The 18,624-nt window shown below is 45.8% G+C and overlaps 3 protein-coding genes across 3 annotated transcripts; all 3 read right to left on the bottom strand.

The window, feature by feature from the left end:
• Positions 1 to 2,381: 2,381 nt before the first annotated feature.
• LOC124662616 (B3 domain-containing protein Os03g0212300-like) lies at positions 2,382 to 3,696 on the bottom strand. Its single transcript, XM_047200431.1, has 5 exons — positions 3,668 to 3,696; positions 3,486 to 3,570; positions 3,088 to 3,384; positions 2,757 to 2,939; positions 2,382 to 2,663 (listed from the first exon to the last, which is right to left on the bottom strand). The coding sequence occupies exons 1-5, from the start codon at positions 3,694 to 3,696 to the stop codon at positions 2,382 to 2,384; spliced, it is 876 nt and encodes a 291-aa protein (XP_047056387.1).
• Positions 3,697 to 10,097: 6,401 nt separating this feature from the next.
• On the bottom strand, positions 10,098 to 11,427 carry LOC124662615 (B3 domain-containing protein Os03g0212300-like). Its single transcript, XM_047200430.1, has 5 exons — positions 11,399 to 11,427; positions 11,225 to 11,309; positions 10,820 to 11,124; positions 10,476 to 10,611; positions 10,098 to 10,379 (listed from the first exon to the last, which is right to left on the bottom strand). The coding sequence occupies exons 1-5, from the start codon at positions 11,425 to 11,427 to the stop codon at positions 10,098 to 10,100; spliced, it is 837 nt and encodes a 278-aa protein (XP_047056386.1).
• Positions 11,428 to 12,736: 1,309 nt separating this feature from the next.
• On the bottom strand, positions 12,737 to 14,563 carry LOC124662038. The gene is made up of 2 exons (XM_047199924.1): positions 13,240 to 14,563; positions 12,737 to 12,839 (listed from the first exon to the last, which is right to left on the bottom strand). The coding sequence occupies exons 1-2, from the start codon at positions 13,653 to 13,655 to the stop codon at positions 12,803 to 12,805; spliced, it is 453 nt and encodes a 150-aa protein (XP_047055880.1). The 5' UTR covers positions 13,656 to 14,563; the 3' UTR covers positions 12,737 to 12,802.
• Between the last annotated feature and the right edge of the window lie 4,061 nt (positions 14,564 to 18,624).

The raw sequence follows: 18,624 nt of genomic DNA, 5'->3' as shown, positions 1-18,624 counted from the left end.
CAGCAGCACCACCTCATGTTGACGACAATGTCATCGCCATTTGCAGAAGAGTCTTCATCGGTTGTCGCACCGCCGTCGCCGGTCTGCATCATTGAGCGACGGCGGTGGACGGCTTGCAGCAAAGCCATCGACCGTTTGTAGTAACGCTGACGGCCATTTGTGGCAACGACCGCAGGTGATTGTGGCAGAGGAGGCAGCCAAACAGCCCCGGTCGTGGTTTTTGCTGGCACCACCGCAATAATATTGTTAATGGAGATGGTAAAGCGTTGATTGTTGCATCCAAACCGTTTCTGCTAGCATCCCACGGTGTTTGTAAACACTCCCCGATATAGTGAAGTTTTGCTGGCTGGCGCCCATGGTTTTTTCCCCTTCTGTGTTGAAAGGGGTTTTTCACGTTAAATCTTGTGTCTCCGTTGCGTTTTCCTTTATCGTTTTTCGTTATTTGCTTGTCACTTTTATAACACCACATATTGTGCATATAGGATCAGTTTCAGGGATCCGCCGATGCAGACCAGTCCGTACTGCGAGCGAGCGTGCCCGACGCCGCCTTCCAAGCGAAACCCCCCTCTTGCGGCATAGAAGCTTTCCAAACAAGGTTCCAAACACCCCTGTCACCAGCAGGTTATGAACTAGACTGTCCTTGGCTTAGCTTGTTTAACACTGGCTGAATACCAAGTTAGTAAGCAGACCTAACACTAAATATTCCACTATCATCACAGCCCGAGCTGGAAGCCTAATGAACAGAATAGCATTTGCATCACGTGGAAAACAGCACTCCCGAACTGCTGCCTCGTCCCACGTTCTGGTCGTAGGGTTTATCAACTCCGAAACCCACTTCTTGTGGCTGTTCCCACGAGGTCTCCCTTCTACTTTGATGGCATCTAGCCTTCAAAATAGAGGGCTGCCTAACATGGGTGGCTTAGCCGTAGGATAGAAGCCAATGGAGTTGTCGACTAGTTGGCTTTTTTTTTCCTTTTTTTCCTTCATGTACTCGTTTTTGCTTGGATAATGGATTCATAAACGGCTGTGTGCATCTTAGCTTTTCTTTTTTGATAAAGGATGCTTTATTACTTTTTGAGAAACAATTACATCCAGTCTGCATAGCCAGGATGCACACAGCCGTTTATGAGTCTTAAGTCCAAATTTTTCGATAAAGGGAATATATTAATATCAAAGATATCAATTACACCCAGCCTCTGCAACAACGCACCACCCTAATGGCACTACGGATGCACACAGCCAAAAAAAGGAAAAGAAAACTAAGAAAAAAAGTCCCGCTACAGTATCTCGGGACTAACAACAACAATACATCCACCGCCAAGACAACACCTGAAGTACAGACTCTCCAAAAACGACGCCTCCAAGAAGGGAACAGTGCTCTAACACCGTCGTCGCCCGATCAACGATCTTAGGTTTTCACCCTGAAGATAGTCCCCACTCTCAAAACAATGCCTCCAACAAGGTATACATATCGCAACGAAAAAACTAGGCGGAATACATATCGCAACGATGAATCATATAACGCCTAAGGTGTGGGTGGGGCTTCAATCTGTAGGCTATGCTGCCACCCATGTAGGGAAAAAGTATCCCTCTCCGTAGCCTCCAACCGTGTACAGACCTCCTTAAATAGGTCTCGGTTCTCCATGTGCTGAAGAGGTAACCACAAACGGAGAATACTTGTACATCTGTGGATGACCTGCAACAAAGAGTAATTTTTATCGTTAAAAATCTTGTCATTTCTACTCAGCCAAAGCGCCCAGATAACTGCTAGCGCCCCCATCCTAAGAAGCAATTTGAACCTTAAATCTATACCATGAAGCCAATTGCCAAAGACATTGGCCACACTAATCGGAGGATACAAGGTAGACGCTACTTGGATGACAGACCAAATAGATCTCGCAAATTGGCACCGGAAGAAAAGGTGTTTAATGGTTTCATCATGATGACAAAAAACACATCGAGTACTTCCGTGCCAATTCCGCTTAACAAGATTGCCCTTGGTGAGGATAACACCTCAACGAAGATACCATCCAAATATTTTTATTTTTAATGGTATCTTCATCTTCCAAATTTTCTTATTATTATCAACTGGTATATCAGAATGAAGTATGGCGCTGTATTTTGGTGAACGTTTTGGGGGACGTGGCTGGAGATGCTCTTAGCTCATCAGATTTAGATCAAATAACAAGCATTTCATGCAACGAATATCCCATTTATACATCAATTCTACAACTTATTCGCCATTACAGAAAGACACATCCAGTTGATACTAATTCGCATTATTGCATATTTGCATTTCACAAGACATCATTGGTTTTTTTTTTGTATCATTGCCTGGGCCCTGAGGCCAGGCGATGATGAGAGCACGGACGAGCTAGCACTCACGGGAGAATGGTGCCTTCATGCTTGCGCACCTCAACCCTGAGCACGGCGTGGTCCTCACCGCGGCGGCCGCAGCCCTCCGGGAGAGCATGGAAGAAGCAGGTGTCGCCGAGGCCGAGACCGTTGTCGAGGCAAAACTGGTGCCACCCGTACCTGAACTCCGTGCGTTTCCCCCCGCGGCTGTGCTTGAGGGTTACGGTCCACGACTCCCCGCGCATCTGCAGCACCACCTTGCTCCGCTGCACGTACCCGTGGGCCTCATGGAAATACGCATGCACATTCTGCACGCGAGCGGTTCATGGAATCAGCTACTCCGTCCATGGTTTAGCAGGCAATTTTGCAAATTCAGTAGATGCTGCGGAACACGCGCTCACCAGGTACTGCTGCCGATACTGGCCAAGGTGGCACTTTCTTAGCATCACGCTGAACTGCGACGACTCCGGGTCGGTGCCCGCCTCCGCCGTGCCTCTGCGGCTGCTTCCACTGCCTGTCGGCGCCCGCGCCGGCGTCGCCGGCGGAGAATTCCCTTCTTTTAGTTCGACCACAGACGCTGTTAACTGAGAAGACAAGATACCAAAAAGGGAACTTAGCGAACGATAGGAGTGTACCTGCGCCCTCGTAGTCGTAGTCGTCATCGTCCTCGTCGTCCTCCTCCTCATCCTCGTCGTCGTCCTCCTCGTCCTCCTCCTCCTCCCCCTCCTCATCCTCCTGCTCCTCCTCCTCCTCCTCCTGCTGCTGGTAGGGTCTCCGGCACTCAGATTCCTCGAAGACCGTGACGGAGAGCAGCGCGGCGCCGTCGTAGCGGAAGACGAGAAGCTGCCCGAGCTCCAGGCCGTTGGCGCCTGCGAACTCCCGCCAGCCGCGACCGAGGTACATGTCGCCGTACTCGTTGTCGTTGACCTCCACGTCCCACGCGCGCCGCCCTCCGCCGCCGGCCACCCGCAGCTTCATCTCCCGGAGCTCACGGCCGCTGAGCTCGCTCGCGAACTTGTCAGGAAGAACCTGCAGAAATTAAGACAGGCGAGTAAACTTGCAGGTGTTGTGCTGAGGCGATCTGGCAAAACTAAGATGTGAACTTGTCCAACTTGTCTGCTTAAGTATACCAGTTTCTCCCAGGAGATTCCGTAGGACAAGAACCTGTAGAACTCGAAGGCGGCTACGTCCGGCGGCACCATTTCCCCGGTGTCTCTGCTTGGGAAGTTAGGTTGATGAGAAAACCATGAAAACTGTTTTTTTTTATTTTTAAATCCAAAATTTGGTCCGGCCGCGCGCACTAGAAGCTTACCTCTGACTCTGAGAGCGTAGCTTCACCATGGCGGGCGAGGAGGCAACCCGGCCGCGCTAGTCTCACTGATCGGAGGAGAAGGGGAACATTGGGGCTTGGGCTGTGGTGAGGTGGGAGTGGGACTGGGAGGAGGAAGCGGATCTCTTGGAACGTTAGGATTTTAACCGCGCAGCATGTGTTCATGATCGCGTGCCACATTTACCACTTCTTAGCACGTAGCAGTAACTGCTGGCTGCAGATAGAGGGCTGGAGCGCACACTGACTCCATGCTCAATTGTATGCGGGACAAGTGCTTTCTTATTTCTAAGCAACAGCCTGGGCTTAATCAAGGTAACATACTGATGATATCTTCTTCTTGAAGCTGTTAATTGAACATTTACAACTGCAGATGTAAGATAAAAGGTGTTTTTGTGCTTGTGGTGAATTGAGTATGTTAGTCATGGTCTGAGGTTAAAGGAAAAAAATCTAGTACTCCGTATAACGAATATTGATCGATGGCTTGGCTCTGGTCCATGTGACAAGGGACGAAGAGGATGCGTTGCTGCTATGGGCTACGGTTTCCTTTTCCTGCACTCTGCGCTTACACAGATGATGGGGATGGCTGTGGCTGAACTTACACAAGAATTTCACATTTCAGCCCTGCGACCACAGCAACACCACATCACTGCTCCTGCTTGCTTCTGGCCAGTCCTGCAAGGGCCTTGAATTACCCCCCATCAAGCATGATGGTTTTTCAATGCCTCAGTTGGTCTTGGTAGTACCAGTACGAACAATAATGTCTTGCGGCGTGTTTGTGCAACGCATGGTATTTGCAATTCGGTGCTTAAGGAAAGAGAAAATAAGTATAGACTAGAGTTTAGGCTGCTCACGAGATACTTGAGATCTACTGCTCCGTCCAATCCCCAAAATAACTGATGACCAGTAACAGGTTCAGACATGCCTGATAAACGGTCATTATAGCAAGTTTTTGTGAAGAAACAAAACCAACCTGAAGGGAAATGCTACCCAGCTCTTTAACTAATTCGTGTCTATTAACTTCAGGACTACACGGTAGCATGCCCTCTCAAGCCGTGGCATTCTTCAGCTGCGCAATAAGATCACCACGTGTCTGAGGCTTCTTCAGTCCAGGGAACACCATCTTAGTCCGAGGAATGCATTGCATAACAAAATAAACGATCAGAATGTTATTAGGAGATTGCATACAAAACATTCTACGAGATTGACATTCTAGGAGTTGAGATTTGATAGAAAAATGGCAATAGTATCCCGCATATGATGGGTAAGGTTCAGCATGTACTGATCTGTAGTGGAGGGAGATCCATGTGCACATAATTAAATGACTCGGCTTAGTAGAGAGATAAGAAATACTCAGGTAAATGCAAAAATCAGGTGGATTAGATTATATGGACACAATTAGAGAACAAGTGCACAAAAAAAACAGGTCATCAAAATAAACTGAACTCAATAGTAAAAATTATCTTTTCAATGATACACAACATGGAAGGATGTATCCGGTAAACGACCAAGGGAAGGATGGATGGACCTACCATCAGTTACGTGTTATATATGAGAATAGCCTCCCAGGACGTATACAAGGAAGGACGAGTATACATAGTACTACACCATGATGTGTACATACGGTACAATTACAAACATCCCCCCTTGGTAAGGTTTTTGTAAACCACAAGAGAAATTTAGATTACGCTTAAACTCATCTAAATCCTTCACAACTGAGGTTTTTGTAAATCCATTAGCTACTAGATCCTTAATGGAAATGAACTTAATATCTAAAAGTTTCTTAGTAACTCTGTCACGTATAAGTGATAGTATATCTCAATATGTTTGGTATGTGCATGAAAGGCTCGATTGGCAGATAAATATGTATCACCAAGATTATCACATAAAAAATATGGTTTTTCGGAAAACCAAAACTGATCATGGGTGCATAAGCACCTGGTATGTATAAAACATATTTCAAAAAGTAAAAAAATTTAGGAAAAAAATTTAGCATGTAGAGGGACATGTTCTATGTGTACACATAAAGTTTCACGTAAAACCAACAATTTTTGTACCATGTGTAAAAAAGACAAATAATGCCTCGAGAAATAGACTATTTTAACACCAAAAATTTGTCTTTTTAGTACAGGGCACAAAACATATCGGTTTTTGCTGAAACAACTTTGTGAACATGTAACATGTCAAGGTATACACGAGGCATTTTTGTTTTTATTTTTTTAACATTTGGAAATATGTTTAATATACATTTCAAATAAAGGGTGCATATGCACCCGGGTGCAGAAACACCCTGTCCGGTCTTTTCTTGAAAACAAACCAAATTCTTGAATCAATGCTTCTTGTTTGTTGCAGCCTAAGATTGGGATTGGCCTACTCTTCTTCTATAACCGGGATCTTACGACTCTCGTGCTTAATAAGTTGGCACCTCGCATCCTGCCAAAACCTAATCCTCTTATTATCTAGCTAGAGTTGGGCTCCTTAAGAAGATATGATACTTCTACTTAACCCATATCAATTCTGATGTAGCATTTGCCAATGCCTTATATTCTGCTTCTAGAACGAGACATTATTGCTTTTTTGCGATCACTCCACGAGATTAAGTTGGGACCAGAGAACATGGCAAAGCCACCCGTGGTGCATCTACCATCAAGTGCCCAGTCTGAATCTGAAAAACCCACTTAGCAAACTAGACGAAGATTTCTAAAATTTGAGGCCAACCTGAAGTGTTCCTTGAATGTATCGCGAAATACATTTGATTGCAGTGCGGTGAGTAGTAATACGAGCATGAAGATATTGGCAAATTTTATTGACTGAGAAAGACAAATCTGGCCATGTCAAAGTCAAATACTGTAATGCACCTACAATGTTTCTATAATGAGTGTTATCTTCAGGATCAAGTGGTGAGCCATCAGTCAAAGACAATTTATCTGTAGTAGATAATGGCATATGACATGTTGTACAATTGTTCAATCCCACCTTAATGAGCAAATCAGCAACGTGTTTTTCTTCAGTCAAGAGAAGGCCATGTGAGCTTCGTTTTACCTCAATTTCGGAAAATTAGTGTAGATCTCCCAGATCCTTGAGGACAAAGTTGGCACTCAAATTATGAAGCAATGCTGAGGTAGCATGATCAGAATAACTAGCCACAATAATATCATCAACATATATCAAATAAACATGATAATACAAGACGTGTTGTAGACAAATAGTGAGGTGTCAGCTATAGATGGTATAAAACCAAGATCATGCAACTTGGAACTTAAGCGAGCATACCATTCTCGAGGGGTTTGTTTCAGTCCATAGATAGATTTATCAAGTTTGCAAATATGATGCGAAAAGTGTGGGTCTTCCAAACAAGGTGGTTGTTTCATGTAAAAGAACGTGTTCCTCTAGAATATTATGTAAGAACATGTTCTTGACGTCTAGCTGTATCAAGCTCCATCCCTCGGAGATAGAAATATCAAGGACAAGGAGAATGGTTGTTGATTTTACAATAGGACTAAATTTATATCCATAGGTAATGCCATAATGTTGTTTAAAACCTTTTTCAACAAGACATGCTTTATACCTTCAATGGTACCGCCTCTTACGTGGTAAACCCACTTACAATCAATGAGATTTTAATGCGGTAAACCCACTTACCGGTGTTAAGGACTTCATTCCCCATGAAGTATCTTGGCTTGCCACTTTCGGTGTGGCAATTGAGAAGAGTGGATTTCCAACACCTTGAGGATAAAATGGCCGGCAAAATCCCAACTTGGAATGGAAAATTTATTAACGTGACTGGCCGCACCGCCTTTGTGAAGTTCGCCATTGCCTCGCAAGCTATCTACCACCTAACTCCGATTATCATCCCTCCACCCATCACCAATAACTTGAAGAAGATTGAGCGGGCCTTCCTTTGGACGGCCAACAACAAGGTCCCGGGTGGGCAATGTACAGTTAATTAGGAAAATGTTTGTCGCCCAAAAATTCTTGGGGGGCTTGGGGTTCTTAACATTGACAAATTCTCGAGGGCCCTAAGATTGAGGTGGCCTTGGATCGAATGGATGGACCTGAGCAAAATTTGGTTCGGATTGGGAAACCCTTGCACGGAGGTGGACATGAGCCTTTTCTATGCCTCAACAAAGATCACTATGGGCAATGGGCATAAAATGCCTTTTTGGGATGCTCCTTGGTTGAATGGTTCCAAGCCTAAAGAAATCGGCCCTCACATCTTTGCTGTGTCGAAAAGAAAGATGTGAACTATCAACAAGGCTTTGTGAAACAAGGATTGGGTTACCAAGATCAACATTGCTCGAGATTTCTCGTTTGCTCACATGGAGCAATTCGTTGACCTTTGGATTCAACTCCAAGATATCCACTTGAGAGGAACGTGGTTGATAACATCACATGGACCCTCACGGGAGACGATCGTTACTCGGCGGCTTCGGCTTGTTAAGCTCAATTCTTTGGTGCTATCTAGTCCACCATGAAGACAATGTTTTGGAAAATTTGGGCGCCACGAAAAATTAAATTTTTTGCTTGGCTCGCACTTCAAAATAGGCTATGGATGGCGGGCCGGTTACACAAAAAAGAGGGTGGCCAAATTGCAGACATTGTCCTTTTTACAAGATATCCACGGAATCGATTGACCACCTCCTCGTTCGATAAACCTTGGTTTCTTTCTGAGGGAAAACTTGCTGTTGTGCGCATCATACCTTCCTCTTGGGGTTCCCAACGAACGTGTGAAATACAAGCCATCAGCCATCCCCTTCTCCGGCCGCTGGCGACGCCGTCCTCCAACCTCCCCTCCCCTACACCCTCTCCATATGCCCCAACTCCTCTGGCACAGCAGATGGCGTTCCCACCATCTACGGGCAGAAGTTGGGCGGAAGCTGAACTGGGGGCGATGACAGCTGGGTCAGGGCGACACGCGCATCTGGGGAGGGCACGAGGTTGCCAGCAGAAGGAGCTCCGGGCGCAGCACTACACACCGCATCGGCCTTCAGGGTGGCTACCACAAGATCTGGATCAGGGTGACTTGCAGGTGGTGGGCACGGATGAGGGGTCTTGGCCAGGGAGGGGGTAGGGCGTCGGGATCTGGCGGGCATGAGGCATGGGCTATTGGGTGGCTGTTCACGCGGCCGGGGGTGGGAGCCTCGCGGGAGCACCAGTTCTCTTTTCCTTTGGGAGCCAAATATCACTAAAGATCTTCACCTTTGAACCAGATCCAATCCTCCATATACTACACCTCTTTTCAGGAGTTCTAGGCCATGTAGAATACTCTGAAAAAGTCTGTGGCTGATTATGTATGAATGCAGTGTCAAGCAAGTCACCACACGGGAAATATCTAGCTTTCAGTAAGCGAGCACCTAGGCTTTCAGGTTTTCATGGATCAGACACCATGCTTGTCTTGCTAAGAGAGCTTGATTGAAAACCCTTGAATCTCTGAAATCTACACCTCCTTGGGATTTTGGTCGAGCCATTTTGTCCCACGACATCCAGTGCATACACCTCCTGTTTTCCTCATCTCCCCACTAAAAGTTGTGAATTATATGTGAGAGATCATCAACAAGGCCAGATGGGAACTTGAAGACCCCATAGCATAGGTTGATATGGAGTCATCAAACATTTGTGGATCATCCCGTCGTCACTATCCATGTCTATGAGGCAAAACAAATAGTTAGAAATCCGCGGCGGCAATGTGGAGGCAAAACAAATAGTTAGAAATCCGCAGCGGCAATGGGGACAACGAACAACGACTGACGAAGCCTACCAGACAAACGATCGAACACCTTCTGCGCGCGGAGGAGGGGGTAGTGGCCTTCGAGTTTTGGCTAGAGTAGGCGAACCACCGACGGCGAAAAGGGAGGCGAGGGAGAGAGGTGTCGTGGCGGAGTCCAACGCAGTCGGTGGTGGCTAGCGATTTGAGCGGCGGTGGAGGGGTGGGAGACGAAGGAGAGGATGTGTGGCGCGAAAGAAAGGCGTGCAGCTACGGTATCAGCTATGGTCGCTGGCAGGTAGCAACCCATGCAGGTTTTCATTCTCTCCAGCATCCCTGCAGCGTCTTCTGTGTAGTGGAGATAGGCTCGGGCGCCTGACACCGTATTAGGCTGCGCAGGATGAAAAAAAGCTTTTGAGCGCGTTACTAAGGGAGGACAAATGTCTGGCGTATTCCAAATCAATTTGGTGGACATATTGGGGGACACGGCTGGAGATTCTATTAGCTCATCAGATTCAGATCAAATAACAAGCATTTCATGCAACGAATATCCCATTTATACATCAATTCTACAACTTATTCGCCATTACAGAAAGACACATCCAGTTGATACTAATTCGCATTGCATATTTGCATTTCACAAGACATCATAGGTTTTTTTTTATCATTGCCTGGGGCCAGGCGATGATGAGAGCACGGACGAGCTAGCACTCACGGGAGAATGGTGCTTTCATGCTTGCGCACCTCAACCCTGAGCACGGCGTGGTCCTCGCCGCGGCGGCCGCGGCCCTCCGGGAGCGCATGGAAGAAGCAGGTGTCGCCGAGGCCGAGGCCGTTGTCGAGGCAGAACTGGTGCCACCCGTACCTGAACTCCGTGCGTTTCCCGCCGCGGCTGTGCTTGAGGGTTACGGTCCACGACTGCCCGCGCATCTGCAGCACCACCTTGCTCCGCTGCACGTACCCGTGCGCCTCATGGAAATACGCAGGCACATTCTGCATGCCAGCGCGCGGTTCATGGAATCATCTACTCCGTCCACGGTTTAGCAGGCAAGTTTGCAAATTCAGTAGATGCTGAGGAACACAACTCACCACGTACTGCTGCCGATCCTGGCCAAGGTGGCACTTTCTTAGCATCACGCTGAACTGCGACGACTCCGGGTCGGCGCCCGCCTCCGCCGTGCCTCTGAGGCTGCTTCCACTGCCTGTCCGCGCCGGCGCCGGCGCCGGAGAGTTCCCTTCTTTTAGTTCGACCACAGACGCTGTTAACTGCGAAGACAAGATAACAAAAAGGGAACTTAGCGAGCGATAGGGGTGTACCTGCGCCCTCGTAGTCGTAGTCGTCATCGTCATCGTCCTCGTTGTCGTCGTCCTCCTCCTCCTCCTCGTTGTTGTCGTCGTCGTCCTCCTCCTCCTCCTCGCCATCGTCGTCGTCGTCCTCCTCTTCCTCCTGCTCCTCCTCCTCCTCCTGCTGCTGGCAGGGTCTCCGGCACTCTGATTCCTCGAAGACTGTGACGGAGAGCAGCGTGGCGCCGTCGTATCGGAAGACGAGAAGCTGCCCGAGCTCCAGGCCATTGGCACTGACGAACTCCCGCCAGCCGCGACCGAGGTACATGTCGCCGTACTCGTTGACGTTGACCTCCACGTCCCACGCGCGCCGCCCTCCGCTGCCGGCCACCCGCAGCTTCATCTCCCGGAGCTCACGGCCGCTGAGCTCGCTCGCGAACTTGTCAGGAAGAACCTGCAGAAATTAAGACAGGCGAGTAAACTTGCAGGTGTTGTGCTGAGGCGCTCCAGCAAAACTAAGATGTGAACTTGTCCAACTTGCGTGCGATAAGTACCAGTTTCTCCCAGGAGATTCCGTAGGACAACAACCTGTAGAACTCGAAGGCGGCTACGTCTGGAGGCACCATTTTCCCGGTGTCTCTGCTTGGGAAGTTAGGGTGATGAGAAAACCATGAAAATGTTTTTTTTTAATCCAACATTTGATCCGGCCACGCTCACTAGAAGCTTACCTCTGACTCTGAGAGCGTAGCTTCACCATGGCGGGCGAGGAGGCAACCCGTTAGTCTCACTGATCGGAGGAGATGGGGAACATTGGGGCTTGGGGGCCTGTGGTGAGGTGGGACTGGGACTGGGAGGAGGAAGCGGATCTCTTGGAACGTTAGGATTTTAACCGAGCAGCCTGTAGATCGCGTGCCACACTCGGCAGATAGAGGGCTGGAGCACACTGACTCAATGCTCCATTGTATGCGCTATGCGGGACAAGTGCTTTCTTATTTCTAAGCAGCAGCCTGGGCTTAATCAAGGTAACATACTGATGATATCTTCTTCTTGAAGCTGTTAATTGAACATTTACAACTGCAGATGCAAGATAAAAGGTGTTTTTGTGCCTGTGATGAAATTGAGTATGTTAGTCATGGTCAGAGGTTAAAGGAAAAAAAAATATAGTACTCCCCATAGCGAATATGATGATGGCTTGGCTCTGGTCCCTGTGACAAGGGACGAAGAGGAGGTGTTGCTGCTATGGGCTACGATTTCCTTTTCCTGCACCCTGCGCTTACACAGATGATGGGGATGACTGTGGCTGAACTTACACAAGAATTTCACATTTCAGTCCTGCGACCACAGCAACACCACATCACTGCTCTTGCTTGCTTCTGGCCAGTCCTGCAAGGCCTTGAATTACCCCCCATCAACCATGATGGTTTTCAATGCCTCAGTTGGTCTTGGTACTACCAGTACGAACAATGTCTTGCGGCGTGTTTGTGCGACGCATGGTATTTGTAATTCGGTGCTTAAGGAAAGAGAAAAAAAGTATAGACTAGAGTTTAGGCTGCTCACGAGATACTTGAGATCTACTACTCCGTCCAATCCCCAAAATAACTGATGACCAGTAACAGGTTCAGACATGCCTGATAAACGGTCATTATAGCAAGTTTTTGTGAAGAAACAAAACCAACCTGAAGGGAAATGCTACCCAGCTCTTTAACTAATTCGTGTCTATTAACTTCAGGACTACACGGTAGCATGCCCTCTCAAGCCGTGGCATTCTTCAGCTACGCAATAAGATCACCACGTGTCTGAGGCTTCTTCAGTCCAGGGAACACCATCTTAGTCCGAGGAATGCATTGCATAACAAAATAAACGATCAGAATGTTATTAGGAGATTGCATACAAAACATTCTACGAGATTGACATTCTAGGAGTTGAGATTTGATAGAAAATGGCAATAGTATCCCGCATATGATGGGTAAGGTTCAGCATGTACTGATCTGTAGTGGAGGGAGATCCATGTGCACATAATTAAATGACTCGGCTTAGTAGAGAGATAAGAAATACTCAGGTAAATGCAAAAGGGAATTCATCTTTGTCCTCTTCGAGAAAATCAACGACTTCTGGATAAAACATCAGCTTTCTCATGCATACATCAACAATGGCGCCGGAGTATACGAGCTGCAATACCAAGCACTAGAAGATATCATATGAATTATGAAGTACAAGTACGCAGCTATAAAGTATGTTTAGTGCTCAACTGCTCATTGTCATCCTTGAAAACATCGTGTAACATCCTAAAGAACAAGTTCGTCTATACATATCCAAAAACAGTAAGCTGGTACTTGGCGCCTGTAACCAAGCCCTGAATATATCTTAAAAGAAGAGAAAGCAATTTTTTTTTTGAAAAAACGCTTAACAAGATAGGATCCTAAGGTTATTCATACTACAAATCAAGCAACCTTCAGAAGATACTACCAAATGCACTCTTAATCCGAATAAAACTGGTTCTGGTTGCAGCTTATGTCAAGTAAAAGCAGTTATCACCTAGTTAGAATTCATGGAGCTTCATAGTTCATACCTTGGTGTAGCTGAGTAGAAAAATGTGGAACCGGGATAGTACCAGTACTGGCCCTCTCCAACAAGTGCAGCTGAGTCTGCAGCACCATGCTCAGCTTCAGGAATTCGCAACATCCAACACGCGTAGTCCTCGCAAAGTAAACTAGACGGGACATCAAGGAAACATTCTGCTTCAGCTTTGCAAAGGAGGCTCATCCAGAGGACCTGAGGCTGCAGCAGCTTCCTTTCAGCTGCACGCCTAATGTAAGGCATGAAATCTCTTTGGTGGGTGGAACTTGGGCTCGCAAATTTTCTGAAACCTGCGAGGCATGCCTTGTTTTTTTTATCACTGCCAACAGCACTTGTACATGAATCAACATTATCTGCAATCTGTGTTGCTGTTTCAGGCACACTTTTGGATGGCGAGTTTGATTCCATCCAAGATGCATCACTCAGCGCAAGCTTGTGCTTATCTTCGGATGGTTGATACTGACGCTGTTGGTCTAAGCCAAGTATGCATCAACGACACCTCATAGCTGGGGCATAGGGAAACTCTTAGGATGGACTCTCAACAAAGGTAATCATCTGACTCCTACGTGCAACATTTTCAACAGCCCTCCACTAGCTATGCAACCATAAAACACGTTGTAAGAGTAAGACTAGATATTAGAACAAGTAGCACATGTAATAAAGAAAATGAGTACATCATTAGTTGCTACTCTAAATGACGGTGACCGATTCCTAATGAAGGAATTGAGCAGAACACAACATTAGCAATGAGTAAACTATATACGCTACGATTCTCCACATTAAGTTAGATTTCCACTCAATCTAGCTTCAGAATGCTCCTAGACAAAATTGAACAAAATTACAATGACATATGCCCATGACAGTCTGCCTGCTGTTCAGCTGCAAAAGCGTCCAATCCCTGCAGATTACTACTGTTGTTTCCGTTTGCAACTGAAACCTGGAGTCCCATCAAATCAATGTATGGGGTCAAACTGAATCTCAAGAATTTCAGAAGTGCTCAGCAATGGTAACTCCAGTGGTCCATGCCACTATTTTCGTTGTCACTATCTGGCACATATGGGAGGCTCCGAATGGTGAATCGTCCATGTACAGCACTCTGAAACGATGGTAATGCAAATTTACCGAGCAATGCAAACATCGGCGACTCACGGACGCGAGACGCGGCTAGGCACGCCGGCGAGCGTCGGGAACATCGAAGGACCAGGGCTGGGATATTTCTAGGCAGCGGATCTTGAGCACAATGACGCGGGGCGACGCTGAGTTCCAAAACGACGGTGAACGGCCGCAGTCCTCCACAGAGCCCGTGGAGATGCGGGAAAGAGGATCATACTCACCTTGGTGAAGATGGGGTGGTCGGCGATGCCGGCGGAGAGGCGGAGGTGAAACCATGATCCACGGCGACCGGCCGGATAGATGGAGACGAAGGCGTGCTGCTCGGGCCGATTCCTCGCGCGGGGAGGACCGGTGCGTCTAGGCGGAGCGGATGAGCCGATTCTCCGGTCTCGGGGACGACGGCGGCGACGGCACGGTGGAGCTCACGCCGGCAGCGAGGTGTGTGGGGGGGGGGGGAAGGCGACAGGGTGTCGATGCCGGAAGAGAGCCAGACAGGTGTACCAGTAGACTCAAAATGACTTATTTACCCTTTAATAATTAAAATAAATCTGTACTTTCCAATACTTTTCAGTACTTCTTTGTTTGTACTTTCGGGTACTACCTATTTTCTAACCGTTGGATTAGGCTGGTTGGACGGTTTGTAAAATCGCCAATCATGGTAAAACTTGTATTAGAATATATGGACACAATTAGAGAACAAGTGCACAAAAAAGAAACAGGTCATCAAAGTAAACTGAACTCAATAGTAGAAATTATATTTTCAATGATACACAACATGGAAGGATGTATTCGTTAAACGACCAACGGAAGGATGGATGGACCTACCATCAGTAACGTGTTATATATGAGAATAGCCTCCCGGGACGTATACAAGGAGGAGCGAGTATACATAGTACTACACTATGATGTGTGTACATACGGTACAATTACTAACAGGTACAATTACTAACAGCCCTCCTAATCTAAACCACAAGAAAAATTTAGATTACGCTTAAACTCATCTAAATCCTTCACAGCTGAGGTTTTTGTAAATCCATTAGCTACTAGATCCTTAGTGGAAATGAACTTAATATCTAAAAGTTTGTTTATAACTCTATCACGTATAAATGATAGTATATCTCAATATGTTTGGTACGTGCATGAAAGGCTCGATTGGCAGATAAATATGTATCACCAAGATTATCACATAAAAAATATGGTCTTTTCTTGAAAAAAACACCAAGTTCTTGAATCAATGCTTCAATCCATATCAATTCTGATGTAGCATTTGTCAATGCCTTATATTCTGCTTCTAGAACGAGACATTGTGGCTTTTTTGCGATCACTCCATGAGATTAAGTTGGGACTAGAGAACATGGCAAAGCCACCCGTGGTGCTTCTATCATCAAGTGCCCAGTCTGAATCTGAAAAACCACTTAGCAAACTAGACGAAGATTTCTAAAATTTGAGGCCAACATGAAGTGTTCCTTGAATGTATCGCAAAATACATTTGATTGCAGTGCAGTGAGTAGTAATATGAGCATGAAGATACTGACAAATTTTATTGACCGAGAAAGACAAATCTAGCCATGTCAAAGTCAAATACTGTAATGCACCTACAATATTTCTATAATAAGTGTTATCTTCAGGATCAAGTGGTGAGCCATCAGTCAAAGACAATTTGTCTGTAGTAGATAATGGCATAGGACATGTTGTACAATTGTTCAATCCCACCTTAATGAGCAAATCAGCAACGTGTTTTTCTTCAGTCAAGAGAAGGCCATGTGAGCTTCATTTTACCTCAATTTCGAAAAATTAGTGTAGATCTCCCAGATCCTTGAGGACGAAGTTGGCACTCAAATTATGAAGCAATGCTGAGGTAGCATGATCAGAAGAACTAGCCACAATAATGCCATCAACAAATATCAAATAAACATGATAATACAAGACGTGTTGTAGACAAATAGTGAGGTGTCAGCTATAGATGGTATAAAACCAAGATCATGCAACTTGGAACTTAAGCGAGCATACCATTCTCGAGGGGTCTGTTTTAGTCCATAGATAGATTTATCAAGTTTGCAAATATGATGTGAAAAGTGTGGGTCTTCCAAACAAGGTGGTTGTTTCATGTAAGAACGTGTTCCTCTAGAATACCATATAAGAACGTGTTCTTGACATCTAGCTGTATCAAGCTCCATCCCTCGGAGATAGAAATATCAAGGACAAGGAGAATGGTTGTTGATTTTACAACAGGACTAAATTTATATCCATAGTTAATGTCATAATGTTGTTTAAAACCTTTTTCAACAAGACATGCTTTATACCTTCAATGGTACCGCCTCTTATGTGGTAAACCCACTTACAATCAATGAGATTTTAATGTGGTAAACCCACTTACCGGTGTTAAGGACTTCATTCCCCATGAAGTATCTTGGCTTGCCACTTTCGGTGTGACAATTGAGAAGAGTGGATTTCCAACACCTTGAGGATAAAATGGCCCGCAAAATCCCAACTTGGAATGGCAAATTTATTAACGTGACTAGCCGCACCGCCTTTGTGAAGTTCGCCATTGCCTCGCAAGCTATCTACCACCTAACTCCGATTATCATCCCTCCACCCATCACCAACAACTTGAAGAAGATTGAGCGGGCCTTCCTTTGGACGGCCAACAACAAGGTCCCGGGTGGGCAATGTACAGTTAATTAGGAAAATGTTTGTCGCCCAAAAATTCTTGGGGTTCTTAACATTGACAAATTCTCGAGGGCCCTAAGATTGAGGTGGCCTTGGAACGAATGGACGGACCTGAGCAAAATTTGGTTCGGATTGGGAAACCCTTGCACGGAGGTGGATATGGGCCTTTTCTACGCCTCAACAAAGATCACTATGGGCAATGGGCATAAAATGCCTTTTTGGGATGCTCCTTGGTTGAATGGTTCCAAGCCTAAAGAAATCGGCCCTCGCATCTTTGCTGTGTCGAAAAGAAAGATGTGAACTATCAACAAGGCTTTGTGAAACAAGGATTGGGTTACCAAGATCAACATTGCCGGAGATTTCTCGTTTCCTCACATGGAGCAATTCGTTGCCCTTTGGATTGAACTCCAAGATATCCACTTGAGAGCAACGTGGTTGATACCATCACATGGACCCTCACGGGAGACGATCGTTACTCGGCGGCTTCAGCTTGTAAAGATCAATTCTTTGGTGCTATCTAGTCCACCATGAAGAGAATGTTTTGGAAAATTTGGGCGCCACGAAAAATTAAATTTTTCGCTTGGCTCGCACTTTAAAATAGGCTATGGATGGCGGACCGGTTACACAAAAAAAGAGGGTGGCCAAATTGCAGACATTGTCCTTTTTACAAGATATCCACGGAATCGATTGTCCACCTCCTCATCCATTTTCGGTACACGCAAAGGCTATGGGGTCTCATAAAGGATTGTCTTGGTCTATACTTCATCAACATTCACCAGTAGCCAACAAAAACCTTAGAGGAGTGGTGGCTTTTTATGACCGGTTCCTCATCTCATAATCGCAAGGCCGCTGCGTCTCTCTCCCGTCTTACTTCTTAGGGAATTTGGAATGAAAGGAATGCAGGTGTTTTCCGTAATAAGCATGCTCCTCTGATAGTGATTTTCGCTAAAATCAAGAGTGAGCTAAAACTTTGGATAGCCATGGTGCCAAAACGTGTGAGTGCTTTGATACCGCGAGAGTAGTCTGATTTGTAATGACTTTTTGATTTTCGTTTGTCAGACTCCTCCTTAATTAATATAGAATGAGACAGAGTTTTTTACCTCCATTTCAGATAAAAAAATATAGTTACTATATCTACAGTTCATACATAAGTCGCAAATTATATAAAATAAGACCATCACGCGAGATGGAAATTCAAAAACTTTAAACAAAAAGGTGGAAAAACTTTAAGAGAGGTTTGATTTAGAAATAAAGATTCACATGTTAAGTCTCAAGTCAAAATATCTCGGTGTTGTTTTGCTTAGAAATTTCTAGCTAATGGAGTAATATTCTCCAACGGAGAAACACAAACCTAGCTGAAGATGGGACACCTGAATTTGGTCGCTGAAATTATTTTGTATATATGCATGAACCGTGTACCATTATCTAATATGTTCGACCAAGCACAACGAAAGAGCTCACTTCGATCTCTATATCTATAACATTGTTGTGTAATATAATGATTTTGTTGTATGTGTGCATTAACGTGTTTCAAATGGTGAGCCCTAGGTGTGGTTGCGGGTTCTGCCGCGGCAGCGTTTTTTGGCATTTTCCT

Source organism: Lolium rigidum, chromosome 6 (assembly GCF_022539505.1).
Source record: "Lolium rigidum isolate FL_2022 chromosome 6, APGP_CSIRO_Lrig_0.1, whole genome shotgun sequence".
NCBI classification, from domain to species: domain Eukaryota; kingdom Viridiplantae; phylum Streptophyta; class Magnoliopsida; order Poales; family Poaceae; genus Lolium; species Lolium rigidum.
Note: the sequence above shows the minus strand (reverse complement) of the source record. Positions and strands in the feature narration are given on the sequence as shown.

Excerpts from the sequence above, each read along its gene's own strand:
- LOC124662038 (XM_047199924.1), bottom strand. The coding sequence starts at position 13,655 with ATGGAATCAAACTCGCCATCCAAAAGTGTGCCTGAAACAGCAACACAG. Across the intron at positions 12,840-13,239 it reads TTCTACTCAGCTACACCAAG|CTCGTATACTCCGGCGCCAT; the intron begins GTATGAACTATG and ends TTGGTATTGCAG.
- LOC124662615 (XM_047200430.1), bottom strand. The coding sequence starts at position 11,427 with ATGGTGAAGCTACGCTCTCAGAGTCAGAG. Across the intron at positions 11,310-11,398 it reads CTACGCTCTCAGAGTCAGAG|AGACACCGGGAAAATGGTGC; the intron begins GTAAGCTTCTAG and ends CTTCCCAAGCAG. Across the intron at positions 10,612-10,819 it reads GAGCAGGAGGAAGAGGAGGA|GGCGCCGGCGCCGGCGCGGA; the intron begins CGACGACGACGA and ends AGGGAACTCTCC.
- LOC124662616 (XM_047200431.1), bottom strand. The coding sequence starts at position 3,696 with ATGGTGAAGCTACGCTCTCAGAGTCAGAG. Across the intron at positions 3,571-3,667 it reads CTACGCTCTCAGAGTCAGAG|AGACACCGGGGAAATGGTGC; the intron begins GTAAGCTTCTAG and ends CTTCCCAAGCAG. Across the intron at positions 2,664-2,756 it reads AGTATCGGCAGCAGTACCTG|AATGTGCATGCGTATTTCCA; the intron begins GTGAGCGCGTGT and ends GCTCGCGTGCAG.